The sequence below is a fragment of the Ornithorhynchus anatinus genome, chromosome X1, assembly GCF_004115215.2.
Source record: "Ornithorhynchus anatinus isolate Pmale09 chromosome X1, mOrnAna1.pri.v4, whole genome shotgun sequence".
NCBI classification, from domain to species: domain Eukaryota; kingdom Metazoa; phylum Chordata; class Mammalia; order Monotremata; family Ornithorhynchidae; genus Ornithorhynchus; species Ornithorhynchus anatinus.
In genome coordinates, this window is record NC_041749.1 from 55755377 (window position 1) to 55770147 (window position 14771).

At 50.6% G+C, this 14771-nt stretch overlaps 1 protein-coding gene across 3 annotated transcripts in view; it reads right to left on the reverse strand.

Annotated features, from left to right (window-relative positions):
• The window catches only part of CTSH (cathepsin H), a 44516-nt gene that overhangs the window by 11841 nt on the left and 17904 nt on the right, over window positions 1-14771 (reverse strand). For all 3 annotated transcript variants that reach the window (XM_029051507.1, XM_029051506.1, XM_029051508.1), the window contains 5 exons: window positions 12699-12803; window positions 10477-10563; window positions 9257-9312; window positions 7916-7997; window positions 7763-7831 (listed from right to left, as the gene is read on the reverse strand). In XM_029051507.1, coding sequence (XP_028907340.1) covers window positions 7763-7831; window positions 7916-7997; window positions 9257-9312; window positions 10477-10563; window positions 12699-12803 — 399 coding nt within the window. The remainder of the gene's footprint in view (window positions 1-7762; window positions 7832-7915; window positions 7998-9256; window positions 9313-10476; window positions 10564-12698; window positions 12804-14771) is intronic.

Below are 14771 nucleotides of genomic sequence, written 5' to 3' on the forward strand. Positions count from 1 at the left end.
TCGTCCTCTTTCTCATCCTCGGGGGCAGAAACAGCCCCCTTGAACACCCCCGCTCACCTCCCAAAGCCACTAACCCCTCTGCCAGTTCTGAGGCTGCACTGGGCTTTCCATCGCTTATCTGCTGTGTGACCTCGGGCAAGTGGTTTCACTTCTCTGAGCCGCAGTGACTCATCTGTAAAATGGGGATTAAGTCTGTGAGGCCCATGTGGGACAGGGCCTGTGTCCATCCTTGACCTCACTCAATCGTATTTATTGAGCGCTTACTGCATTCAGAGCACCGTAGTAAGCGCTTGGGAGAGTATGATACAACAATAAACAGAAACGTTCCCTACTCACAGTGAGCTCACAGTCTAGAAGGGCAGGACAGACATTAATATAAATAAATTACAGATGTGCTGTGGGGCTTGGGGGGAGGGGATGAATAAACGGAGCAAGTCAGGGCAACGGAGAAGGGAGTGGGAGAAGAGGAAAGAGGGGCTTAGGAAAAGCTTCTTGGAGGAGATGTGCCTTCAATAAGGCTTTGTAGTTGGGGGAAGTAATTGTCTCTTGGATTTGAGGAGGAAGGGAGTTCCAAGCCAGAGGCAGGATGTGGGCGAGGGGTTAGTGGCAAGATAGATGAGATCAGGGCACAGTGAGAAGGTTGACACTGGGAGGAGTGAAGTGTGTGGGCTGGGTTGTAGTAGGAGAATAGCGAGGTGAGGTAGGAGGAGGCATGGTGATTGAGTGCCTGAAAGTCAATGGTGGGGAGTTTCTGTTCGACACAGAGGTGGTTGGGCAACCACTGGAGTTTCTTGAAGAGTCGGGAGTCATTTGAAGAAAAGCGAACCGGGCAGTCGAGTGAAGTGTGGACTGGAGTGGGGTGGAGTGAGGAGAGACAGGAGGTCAAGAGGTCAGCAAGGAGGCTGATGCAGTAATGCAGGCAGGATAGGATGAGTGACTCTATTAACATGGGCAGTTTGAATGGTAGGAAAGGGAGGATTTTAGTGATGTTGTGAAGGGGGGAGCGACAGGATTTAGTGATGGATTGAATATGTGGGTTGAATGAGAGAGAGGAATCAAGGGTAGCGCCAAGGTTACGGGCTTGTGAGATGGGAAGGATGGTGGTGCCGTCTACAGTGACGGGAAAGTCAGGGGGAGGACTGGGTTTGGGAAGGGAGCACTTAATACAGTGCCTGGCACATGGTAAGTGCCTAAGAAATACCATAAAAAAGAAACAAGAATAACAGTCTTCCCCGATTAAGTCTTCTTTTCACTGGCTCGCTCTCCTTTCGGTATCGTCTGGGCATTGTGACCTTTGGACATTTGATATTTGCCCCGCCCCCAACCCCACAGCTCTTAAATACGTATCCTTAAATTATATATTGTACATTACTTATTTATTTATATTCATGCAAATCTCCCCTTCTAGACTGCAAGCTACTACTAAACTCCTACTATCACCCAGCCCGCACACTTTCCTCCTCTAGCGTCAACCTTCTCAGACTGTACCTTCGTCTTGTCCATCTTGCCTCCAACCTCCTGCCCCTGGCCTGGAACACCCTTCCTCCTCATATCCAACAGACCATTACTCTGCCCACCTTCAAAGCCTTATTGAAGACACATCTCCTCCAAGAGGCCTTCCCTGACTAGGCCCTCTTTTCCTTTTCTTTCACTCCCTTCTGCATTGCCCTGACTTGCTCCCTTTATTCATCGCCCCTCCCAGCCCCACGGCACTTGGGTACATATTCGTAATTTATTTTTTTGAATGTCTACCTCCCCCTCTAGACTGTAAGTTCATTGTAGGCAGGAATTAACTCTGGTATATTGTACTTTTCCCAGCGCTTAGTACGGTGCTCTGCACACGGTAAGCGCTCAATAAATATGATCGACTGACTGATTCATCTCTTAGGGGCAGGGAACGTATCTGCTAATTCTCCCAAGTTTTTAGTACAGTGCTCCACAAAGTGACGTGCTCAATAATTACCATCGATTAATTGATGGATTGATTGAGACGCTTCCTGCCCATATAGATCTTACAGTCTACAGGCACCCCTGCTTTCACCTTGCCTCAGCCTGGGCCCTCCCAACGGGGTCTCCTGCCACCAAGGTGGCATAAATACCAAGGAAGGATGGGTTGCCAAGGCCCTGAAATCACTGCTCTATTTGTGTGGGAGTGCATGTGTGTGTTTTTGTGTTTTTGTGAAATCACTTCTCTATTTGTGTGTGCCCTGTCCGTCTGCACACACGTGTCTGTGAGAGCCCGTGTCGGCCTACATGTAGGTGGATCTATAAATTTCCTAGTTTCTTGTCGGCCTATATGTATCTTTGTTTGCATGTGTGCGTGTGTGTCCCCTCTCTCCAACCTCATCTTGGTTTCTTGTTTCCTCCTGGCCTCCCTGTCCCACTCTCTCAGTCCCCCTCGCTTTTTTAAATGGTATTTCTTAAGCATTTACTATATGCCAGGGCCTGTACTAAGCGCTGGGGTAGATACAAGCTCATCAGGCTGGACATTGTCCATTTCCCAAATGGGGCTCACAGTCTTAATCCCCATTTTACAGATGAGGTAACTGAGGCCCAGAGAAGTGAAGTGACCCGCCCGAGGTCACAGATCAGATCAGGACCAGGATGGAGGGACGGGGAGGAGAGTGAGTCCACAACCCAAACAAGTGTGACTCTCTGTCAGCCTGCCAACTTGGGTGGACCGGAGAATCCTCGCTTTCTTCCCTGTCGGGCCGGGAGAGCACGCATCACGTGAACGGCCGCATCATTTTTCTACAGAAACATTCAGTCCATGTTTCCCCACTCCTCAAGGACCTCTGGTGGTTGCCCAACCACCTCTGCATCAAACGAAACGCCTCACCACTGACTTCAAAGCCCTCAACTACCTTTCCCCCTCCTACCTCACCTCGCTGCTCTCCTACTACAACCCAGCCCGCACACGTCGCTCCTCTAATGCCTACTCTCCTACCGTACCCCGATCTGGTCTATCTCGCCGCTGACCTCTCACCCTCGTCCTGCCTCTGGCCTGGAGCGCCCTCCCTCTTCATCTCCAACAGTCACTCTCCCCACCCTTTAAAGTATTAGGCAGGGGACAGGCCAAATGAACCGTGGATAATAATAATAATGATAATTGTGGTATTGGTTAAGCGCTTACTACATTGCCAGGCCCCGTACTAAGCGCCGGGGTAAATAAAAGGTATTTGGGCTGGACACAGTCCCACGTGGGGCTCACAGTCTTAATCCCCACTTTACAGATGACGTAACCGAGGCATGGAGAGGTAAAGTGCCTTGCCCAAGGTCACCCAGCAGGCTTGGGACAGAGGCGGGAACAGAACCCAGGTCCCTCTAACTCTCAGGCCCGTGAGCCATCCACTAGACCGTGCTGCTTCTCCCATGAATAGGCACCCTAGACACTCTGACCCAGGACACGTCGTCCCAGAACACTCTGTCCGAGGAGCGTGCCGGCCCCGTGGGGAACATCCTCCGGCATTTCTTCCCTCAAGTTACACCCCCGGAGAACTGGATCTACTTTCTCGAGAGAAGGAAGTTTTAAGAATTTAGAATTATAAAGGGACATGGCTGCCTGTTCCCAAAGAAATTTGTCTTTTTTTGGCCTGGCCTGGCTAGAGGGCAAAGAGCGATTGCCCCCCCCACAGGTCCTGTGAGCTGGCCTTCCCTGTCTTTCCTAGGGCGTTCCTTCAGCCTCATTCATTCATTCATTCAATAGTATTTATTGAGCGCTTACTATGTGCAGAGCACTGTACTAAGCGCTTGGAATGGACAAATCGGTAACAGAGACAGTCCCTGCCCTTTGATGGGCTTACAGCCTCGGGGACCTCCATCTTCCAGAACTCTAGCCCTGTGATCGTTCTCTTCTATTCTCCCAAGTGCTTAGTCCAGTGCTCTGCACAAGGTGGGAGCTCAGTGAAGCAGTGTGGCTCCGTGGAAAGAGCCCGGGCTTGGGAGTCAGAGGTCAGGGGTTCGAATCCCGGCTCTGCCACTTGGCAGCTGTGTGACTGTGGGCAAGTCACTTCACTTCTCTGTGCCTCAGTTACCTCATCTGTAAAATGGGGATTAACTGTGAGCCTCACGTGGGACAATCTGATCAGCCTGTACCTCCCCCAGAGCTTAGAACAGTGCTCTGCACATAGTAAGCGCTTAACAAATACCAACATTATTATTATTATTATTAATAAATACCATGGACACGCTGATTGAGCAAGTGCATCGAGCGCCCCCTGCAGGCCACTCGGCAAATCGCAGCAGACGTCCGTGGTTCCTTTCACTCAGCGCCGTGCGCCCCCTAGTGGCTGACTGGTGGCAGACCCAGGATGGGGGAATTCCAGTGGTTTGATTCATTCCTTCATTCAGTCGTATTGATTGAGCGCTTACTATGTGCAGGCCACTCTGCTAAGCGCTTGGAACGGACAATTCGGCAACAGATAGAGACAATCCCTGCCCCGTGACGGGCTCACAGTCTAATCGGGAGAGACAGACGGACCAAAACAAGACAACATAATCAAGAAAAATGGAATCCAGGGGATGGACACCTCATTAACAAAATAAATAGGGTCATAAAAATATATATAAAGGAGCACAGTGCTGGGGGGAGGGGAAGGGAGAGGGGGAGGAGCAGAGGGAAAGGGGGCTTAGCTGAGGGGAGGTGAAGGGGGGGAATGTTGGTATTCGTTAAGCACTTACTACATGCAGAGCACTGTTCTAAGCGCTGGGGTAGATACGGGCTCATCAGGTTGTCCCACATGAGGCTGGCAGTCTTAATCCCCATTTCACAGATGAGGGAACTGAGGCACAGAGAAGTGAAGTGACTTGCCCACAGTCACGCAGCTAAGTGGCAGATCTGGGATTCGAACCCATGACCTCCGACTCCCCAGCCCGTGCCCTTTCCACTGAGGCTCGCTGCTTCTCAATTAGTCATTGATAATTAATGATCATCATTAATCATTTATTGAATGCTTACTGTGCAAAGAGCACCGTACTAAGCGCTTGGGAGAAGTACAACGTAAGAGAGCCTATTGTACTTGCCCATACGCATAGTACGGTGCTCTGCACGCAGTAAGCACTCAATAAATACAATTGATTGATTGATTGACGGGGGCAGTTGCCCCTCAGAGGCCACCGTGTTTTCCACAACCCTCCTCTTCCGGGTTCTAATCCCGGCTCCGCCACTTGCCTGCTGCGTGACCTTAGGCAAGTCACTTCACTTCTCTGGGCCTAGGTCTCCTCATATGTACCTGGGGATTCAATACCTGTTCTCCCTCCCTCTTAGACTATGAGCCCCACGAGGGAGAGGGTCTGTGTCCAAATTGAATTATTTTGGGTCAACCCTTCAGCATTGTGTCCATCTCCGTACCTGACTTATTTCTATGGACGTCTGTCTCCTCCTCTAAACTCTAGGTCCATTGTAGGCATGGGACATGTAGACGATAAGTTCACTGTGGGCAGGAAATGTGCCTGTTTATTGTGGTATTGTACTCTCCCAAGGACTCTGTACAGTCAATAAGTGCTCAAAAAATACTACTGAATGAATACCGACTCTGTTACACTTATCCCGTGCTCTGCGCACGCTAACTGCTTAATAAATCTGACCGATCATTCATTCATTCAGTCGTATTTATTGCCACTGACTCTGTGCAAAGCACTGTACTAAGCGCTTGGGAGAGTCATTATAACAACAAACAAACCCGTTCCCTGCTCACAAAGAGCTCACAATCTGGCGGGGGTGGGGGGGCAGACATTAATATACATAAATACATTTTAAAAAATTAATAAAACATATGTGCTGTGGGGATGGGAGGGAGGATGAATGAAGGGAGTGGGAGGAGAGGAGGGCTTAGTCAGGGAAGGCTTCTTGGTGGAGGTGGGCCTTCAATAAGGCCTCCAAGTGGGGGAGAGCAATCATCATTTTGATCTACCCCAGTACGCTATTTACCACATAGTAAGCTCTTAACAAATCCTACAGTCATTATCATCATTATAACCCCTGCCTGTCCACACCCCCATTCTGCCCTCCGCCTCCCCATCCCTGTGACTCAGCCCGGTGGGCCGTCGGGATCAGCCTGTGCCCTGCCTACCCTCTCCCTTGCCAAGCCTCTGTGTTGACCAGACTGAGCTCGTTGGTGACCGGGTGAAGGGAGAGGAAGGGAGAGGCTGGTTGGGAGCCCCTGGCCCACGCCCTGCCTCTGGCCTGGAATGCCCTCCCTCTTCTTATCCCGCCTTCAAAGCGTTATTGACAGCACATCTCCTCCAAGAGGCCTTCCCTGACTAAGCCCTCTAATGCCAACCTACCTACCGTATCTCGTTCCCGTCTATCTCACCGTCAACCTCCCACCTGCGTCCCTCTTCGCATCCGACAGACCCTCGCCCCTCCTTCAAAGCCTTACTGAAGGCACACCTCCTCCAAGATGTCTTCCCCCACTCATTTCTTCTTCTCCCTTCTGTGTCACCCTCGCACTTGGATCCGCTCCCTTTATCCACCCCTCCCTCAGCCACCCAGCACTTACGGCTATACTTGCAATTTATTTATTTCTATCAGTCTGTCTTCCCTCTATTGTCCTCTCCCTATCACTCTGTGAGTGCTCTGCACACAGTAAGCACTTAATAAATGAGTGATTGATTCATTCATTCAGTTGTATTTACTGAACACTTACCGTGTGCAGAGCTTGGAAAGTACGATTCAGCATTTGATTCCCAGCCCCACAGCGAGCCTCACCCTCAGACATTGCTCGGTGACTTCACCTTACACAGACGTCAAATAAACTCCCGTTGCATCTCTCAGCGGAGTCCCCTCTCCTCACCACCACTGTCCTCTCCCCCTTTGCTTCTGGACTGCCATCGTCCCTGCCAAAGGGGACCCAGGCACGAGCAAACTGAACGACAGAAACTGGCCCTTTCCCAAGGAGCTCCGACTCCTCGTCTGCCAGGCCACCGTCTGGCCCTCGGAATTTACCAGGAAGGGAGAGCGACCCCTCCTGCCTCACTCCCCACCCGGGGGGCCCATCTTCCCCCCTCAATCGATTGTATTTATTCAGTGCTTACTGTGTGCAGAGCACTCTGCCAAGCACTTGGGAGAGTTTGTTTACTGTATATTACTTGTTAAGCACTTTCTGTGTGTCAAACAATGTTTTGAGCACTGGGGTAGGTATAAGTTAATTGGGTCGGACACAGTCCCTGTCCCACATGGAGCTTACAGTCTTAAATCTAGATTGTAAGCTTATTGTAAGCAGGGAATATGTCAGTTATATTGTCATATTTTACTCTCTCCAGCGCTTAGAAAAGTGCTCTGCAAACAGTACATGCTCAATAAATACAACTGACTGACAGAGGGAAAACTGATATTGAGTCCCCATTTTACAGTTGAGGAAACTGAGGCCCAGAGAAGTTAAGTGATTTGCCCAAGGTCACACAGCAAGCAATTGGCAGAGCCGGGATTATTATTGGTAGTAGTATTACTACTATAATGATAATAGTGATATGTGTTAAGTGCTTACTATGTGCCATGCCCTGTTCTAAGCACTGGGGTGGACACAAGGAAATTGGCTTGGACACAGTCCCCGTCCCACATGGGACTCCCAGTCATAATCCCCATTTGAAAGGTAACTGAGGCCCAGAGAAGGGAAATGGCTTGCTCGAGGTCATACAGCAGATACACGGCGGAGCCGGCATTAGACCCCAGGTCCTCTGACTCCCAGGCCCGGGCCCTTTCCACTAGGCCACCAAGGGAGTTGGTAGACACGTTCGCTGCCCGCTCACTGCGGAAACTCACAATGGTTATGTTGATCACATCCTTGACGAAGGCAACGGCTTTGTCTGGCTGGAACTTGCAGGTTCCGTTCTGCAGGAAACAGGAATCGACGGTGAACCCGGGCTGGCTGGGCCCTCCGCCATCCCACCTGGCGGCCCGAGGCCTGTGCCTTACCTTTGCTTGGTAGGGGTAGCTCTCTTCTCCCATTATGCCTTTGTTGTAAAAGATATACTCGTAAGCTTGGCTTGGGAGTCCCCTGCAGAGCAATTTTGGCAATGATAAGTAGGTTCCGGGTGGCATTAGAGCCAGTGTTGGACATATGGATCGCCTGCCTGGGGCACCCCCACCCCATCCCCTCACCCAGCCCCAAAACTGAGTCTGCCACCGGGTACCAGGTTCATAAGTAAAGACAGAGGGGCACGCAGGCTATCCATCTGCCGCTGGCCCTCTCCCTCCCGTTCCCCCCATCCAGATTGGAATGGCAATAACAGGGTGGGTTCCTGGCTTCATTCCTTCTGAAGCAGGAGCAGTTGGGAAGGACCGAGGGAGGGGAAAAGTGGGAAGTGGGGGGGTCCAAGCTCCCCGGTCCCCCTCTCCGCGTGCCCAAGTCCCTCCCCGGCCCAGCAGGGTCAAAGACCAGAAGATGGGCCCAGGAAATTTGGGGGCCGCGAGTCAGAGCCGAGCACAAGTCCAGCTGGCTCACGGAGGGACCACCGTGACCCCTCTTCTGTCCAATCTAGTCGCTGTGACCCCCTTCTGTCGAATGTTGCCGCCCAGGGCGGAACGCCCCCCTGGGCCCTGGTGCCAAAGTCCTCCGAGGCACCGAGGGTGATGCTCTAGTTTTCAGGAAGTTGGCTCTGGGGCACTGAGAAGGGAGGTCGGGGCTGGATAATCGAGCCACTTCTGCCCCTCAGATCTCCGGGGACACCCCCCGGGGCCGGGCTGGTCCCGGTGGAGCACCGAGGCCCGTGACAATCCAGGGCACTTCTTCTGGGCTGACCGAAGCCAGCAAGTCACCTTAGCGGAAGCGACTTCCGCTCATCAAACCTTTCCTCCACCCCAACTCCAGTCTCCCAACCCACCGGCCCACCAGCTCCGGCCGGTCTCGAAGAAAGCTGGCCCCTGCCCCGGGAAGGGACTCCCGAAGGCCGACGATGGGGCAAGGAGTTGGTAGTAAATGTTGGTATTTGTTAAGCGCTTACTATGTGCCGAGCACTGTTCTAAGTGCTGGGGTAGACATAGGGGAATCAGATTGTCCCACGTGGGGCTCACAGTCTTAATCCCCATTTTACAGATGAGGTAACTGAGGCACCGAGAAGTTAAGTGACTTGCCCAAAGTCACACAGTTGACAAGTGGCCGAGCCGGGATTCGAACCCATGACCTCTGACTCCAAAGCCCGTGCTCTTTCCACTGAGCCACGCTGCTTCTCAGCGTAGCCATGGACCCGGCGTGCCCGCCGACCTCCCTCCTCCCGGGGAGCGCCCCTGCCCGCCTGCCCTTCCCCGCCACCTCACCCATTACACCCGTGGTTGTTGAAGTTCTGAGCGCAGTCCACCAGCTGCTGCTCCGCCTGCAGAAATTGGGGCCAGACAACCAGAGAAGTGGGATTGTGAGTTCCAGAGGATGGGTGAGAGGTGGTCAGAGAACCTGAACCCAGAACCCGCCTCCCCGGTCGATCCTAACTGGGAAGTGCTGGGGCAGCAGCGGGTAGGTGGAAGCTGGTGGCAGGTGAAGGGAAAAGGAAAAAGGGCCATCTCTCTTTCTTTTTTGGTATTTGTTAGGTGCTTACTTTGTGCCAGGCACTGTATTAAGTGCTGTGGTAGATACAAGCTAATCAAGTTGAACACGGTCCGTGTTCCACATGGGGCTCACAGTCTTAATCCCCGTTTTCCTGATGAGGTAAATGAGGCTCAGAGAAGTGAAGAGACTTGGTCGAGGTCACACAGCAGACAAGTGGAAGAGCCGGGATTAGAACCCAGGTCCTTCTGATTCCCGGGCCCGGGATCTCAAGAGGGGTCTTATCAAGTCTGGAGGAGGTGATAGGCACATGGTATTAGAGACCCCTCCCAATCTAGCCTGACACAATCGATATAACCTTGACCCAAGCTTGAGAAACAGCATGACCTAGTGGATAGAGCCCGGCCCTGGGAGTCAGAAGGACCTGGGTTCTAATTCCGGCTCCACCACTTGTCTGCTGTGGGACCTTGGGCAAATCACTTCGCTTCTCCGGGGCTCAGTTACTTCATCTGTAAAACGGGGATTAAGACTATGTGGGACAGGGACTTGTGTCCCACCCAATTTGCTTGCTTCTACCCCAGCACTTAGTACAGTGCCTGGCACATAGTAAGTGCTTAACAAATACCACAATTATTATTGTGATTATCCTGTATCTACCCTGGTGTTTAGAACAGTGCTTGGCACAGAGTAAGCGCTTAACCAGTATCAGAGAGAGAGACAGAAAAGATAGAGACAATACTCCAGACCTCGGCTGAACATTTTTGCTGGGCGGAAGAGCCATCTGAGCCGGGGTGGAAGAATGGAACCAATCAATCAATCAGTGGTATTTACTGAGCGCTTACTGTGTGTGTAGAGCACTGTACTAAGCACTTGGGAGAGTACATTAAAACAGAGATGGTAGACACGTTCCCTGCCCACAAGGAGGTTCCAGTCTAGAGGGGCACCGGGGCAGGGAACCGTCCCTCCCCGGGGTCCCCAACCCAGCCACGCATCTTACCAGAGTCAGGAGTTTCCCCGTGGCTATGGCAACTGCAGACTCTAGTCCGCCGGTAGTGGAGAAGGTCCAGCAGCTGCCACATCCGCCCTAAAGTGCGGTGAAATCCAAGAAAAGTCAATCAGGCTCAGGAGTGCAGTTGGGTGCTCTTATAAGGGGGTTCCCATGAACCTGGGAAGAAAGGATGGGAGGCGGGGGCAGCCGGGAACATTTTAGGTCTTCCCTCCGTGGCGCTCGGAGATGTGTGCGCAAACGCCCTGCCGTCTCTCTTTCGATCAATCGGTGGTGTTGGCTGAGCCCGGCCCTGACAAACATCCCCCTCATTTCTAATTTAATGCCCTCAATATTTCAACCACGCTTCTCTCTTCGAGGTTGTGAGAATCACGAGACAAAGATGGGTGCGAAAGGCAGAGTCCATTTTAAGGCTTGTGCCGGGTGTCCGAGGAGAAAGAGGGGGTGCCGATGTCTGGATGACTGGGCTGATTGGGGCAGCAAATCGGGATAATTCTGGGAAGGTGGATTTGGTTTTTTTTGCCTGATCAGTCTGGGTTGGTCACCTAAATAGCCCCCAATTTTCTGGAATTGTACGAACATGAGGGAAAAGTAGGGGGCTCAAGAGGAGGGGAATGGACACTAGAGGGGAGCCCCATTTCCTCTTCTCCCACTCCCTTCTGCGTCCCCGCCCCTGCACTTGGATTTCCTCCCTTTATTCACCCCTCCTTCAGCCCCACGGCATTTATATCTAATAATTATATTAATGTCCATCTCCCTCTCTAGACTGGAAGTTCGTTAATAATAATGATAATGATGGTATTTGTTAAGAGCTTACTGTGTGTCAAGCACTGCTCTAAGTGCTGGGGCAGATACAAGCTAATCAGGTTGAACACAGTCACTGTCCCACCGAGGGCTCACAATATCAGCCCCCATTTTACAGGTGAGGTAACTGAGGTATGGAGAAGTTAAGCGACTTGCCCAAGGTCACACAGCAGACGAGGTGGAGCTGAGATTAGAACCCAGATCCTTGTGAATTCCAGGGCTGTGCCCTTGTCCACTAGGCCAGGGAACGTGTCTAACAACTCTGTTCTATTGTACTCTCCCAAGAGCTTAGTCCAGTGTTCTGCCCACAGTAAGTACTCAGTAAATACGATTGATTGGAAAACTCATTATAAAATAACTGCTGTGGTTGGATGTGCAGCTCTGGTTATTTGAATGTTCACATCTGGGGAGGGGCATGAAGCCAGGTCTGCCTACCCATTTATTTCTTCTTTCTTTTCTCTCTCTTCATGTGGGACATGGACTATGTCTAACCTGATTAGCTCGTATCTACCTCAGTACTTAGTACAGTGACCGGTACATAGTAAGCGCTTAACAAATACCACGATTTGAAAAAAAAAAAAAGACTTGACCTTAAGCAAATCACTTAACTTTTCTGGGCCTCGGTAACCTCATCTGTAAAATGTGTAAAATGTTACTTCCTTGCCTGCTTCTTGCTATAATTTCTTCCCTCTCTCTTTCTTTCTCTCTCTCTGTCTCTCTCTTTCCATGTGGTACCTGGATTGTGTCCAATCTGATCAGCTTGCGTTTATCACGCGGCATAGTACAGTGCCTGGCAAATAGTAAGCACTTAACAAATGCCACTTTAAAAAAAAAAAGGGGGATTTAGGGAGGAGCCAGTGTTCCCAGGAGACTCCCCTTGTAGTAGTCAGTCATTCATATTTATTAAGCGCTTATTGTGTGCAGAGCACTCTTACTATGCACTTGGGAGAGAACAGTAGAATAATATAACAGTCCAAGGACACGCAAACTCCAGTGCCAAACTTTTGGCAGTTTGGACCCAGCTGCGTCGGCTTTCTGCTGGTGAACTTTGTTTTCCAGGTGTGAATGGTGGTCTCCCTGTCTCCTCCCAACCTCCCCCCAGGGGGTTTGGCCCCTGCCCCTGCGCTGGGACCAGCTACCCCCACAGGAAGCGGGTGGCCCAGTGAGCTGACACTGGAATCAGTTGGTTGACTTGGGGAGGAAATTCATTCTGGGCAGGGAGGAAGAGACCCACTGGGACGGGACAGGAAGGAAACGGGAACACAATAAGGCTCTTGGGCTATCACTGTCCCGAGATCCTTTGTACCAATTGTCCCTTCTAGATAAGTCCTTGATAACTTGGCTCCCGTTCTAGAATGAGGTTATTTCTGAAAATGCCAGGGAAATGGTTTCTCTCGAGAATTCCCTACCTGGTTTTTCACGGGAGAGACAAAATTTCCTTTCTTCCTCCAGTCCACGAAGTCTGGGTAGGGGCCGGTGCCTTTTAAGTAGTTTCCCTTAGTAGCAGAGCAATTCTGGAACAACAAAACATCTCTTTCAGGAAGGAAAAAAGAGCTTTTCATTTTAAGGACCTCCACGGGCCCCAAACATAACTTTAATTTAACGAACTGGACCACGATCGCACAGTAGAGAAAATCAACCTAGACGATTGCTAGAGCTAGCAGCCTCTTCTCCCGACTATACTGACTTTCCTCTGATCCCCTGCGTTCTTTGACGGGAAATTCTGAACCAGTTTGCTCTTCCAGGGGCCAGTCAGCATCCACGGCTTATTGAGTCAACCATACCGGAAGGGTAGGGTTGGAGGGGGAGAGTTCCGAATGATTTCAATAAAATATTTTATAATAAAAATGAAACTGGACTTGCTGGACTTGCCTTCGACAGACGTCTTCTTGCTTCACCAATGCAAGTCAGAAGACCTGTTTTAATCCCGGCTCCGACACCTGTGTGCTGTGGGGCTTTGGGGCTTTTCCGTGCCTCAGTTACCTCATCTGTAAAATGGGGATTCAATCCTCCTCCTCCCTCCAACTTAGACTGTGAGTCCCATGTTGGGACAGGAACTGGGTCCAACCTGATAATCTTGTACTTACCCCAGTGTTGGTGCCTGTGTCCCAAGGTGACCCCGGGGTACCCATCATTTCAAGGTCATATGCTCTCCTGTGACTGCCCGAGCCATTAAGGTGGAACTCAGAAGGGTGGGTGGGATACCACCCTCACAACCAAAACCGCTAGATTGACAGTCCGAGCCGGGAATACAGCTAATTTGTGCCAATCAAATTAGGTATGGAGGAGGGAGGGCGGAGATTGGATAAACTGAGGCCGGAAGCTGGAATGGCCTAGGAGCACAGGTGATAAATACTTGTGGCCTCTGACCTCCCGTGCAGCGGATTGAGACTTACAGCAGCCGGCTGCACCAGAGCGTGAGATGTCCGCTCTGCCTGCACCAAGTGAGGAGCTGTGGGATGGGTGAGTGTCCCGTCCCGCTGAACGCTCATGGGGCTGCAAGCCAGGTGTTTCACCGTGGGTGTTTAATGCATAAGTGGATTCCTCCCATATGGGAAGTGCTCGTGAGTGGGAGCTAGCCGCTTCACCACGGGTGTTTAACGCATAAGTGGATTCCTCCCGAGTGGAAAGTACACATGGGTGGGAGTTAGCCGCCTTCCGCCTGAGTGGGACCTGGGTGTTTTGCCACGTGTGAGTAACACAGAAGTAGATTCCTCCTGATAGGGAAGCTTTGATATCATGAAATATTCCTATTCCTCCCTAAAGGGAAATTCAATTCGCCGGGTCTAAAATAATCAAATAGTTCAATTCGCTGTTTCCGAAATAATCAAATAATTCAATTTGTTGCATCCAAAATTATCAAATAATTCAATTCACCCCTCAGAATAGATTTGGTATAAAACTCAGCCTTTCGATCCCCAGTCTCTCTCTTTCGCCGCACCGATTCCCCGAATGAACCTGCCCCCGGGTGATGGGTGACAGCCTGGCACGCAGTAAGCACTTAACAAGTACCATAAAAACCCCCAAAACAAAATGAAGAAAGCCAGAACAATACATACTGTTATTTTTTTGGGGGTTTTGTTTCTGTATATATATATACACACACACACACCACACACACATAATATATATTAATATTATATATTGTACATATATTCAGTTGTTTTTTAATAGCTGCATAATTTAGTATATATATGTGTGTGCGTGTATGTGTACAGAGGTCATGGGTTTGAATCCTGATCTGCCACTTGTCAGCCCTGTGACTGTGGGCAAGTCATTTAACTTCTCAGTGCCTCGGTTCCCTCATCTGCAAAATGGGGATAAAGACTTGTGAGCCTCACGTGGGACAATCTGATGACCCTGTATCTACCCCAGCACTTAGAACAGCGCTCTGCACATAGTAAGCGCTTAACAAATACCAACATTATTATTATTATATAATCTATATATCTAGGTAATAGGTATTAGGAAGCCCCCACTCT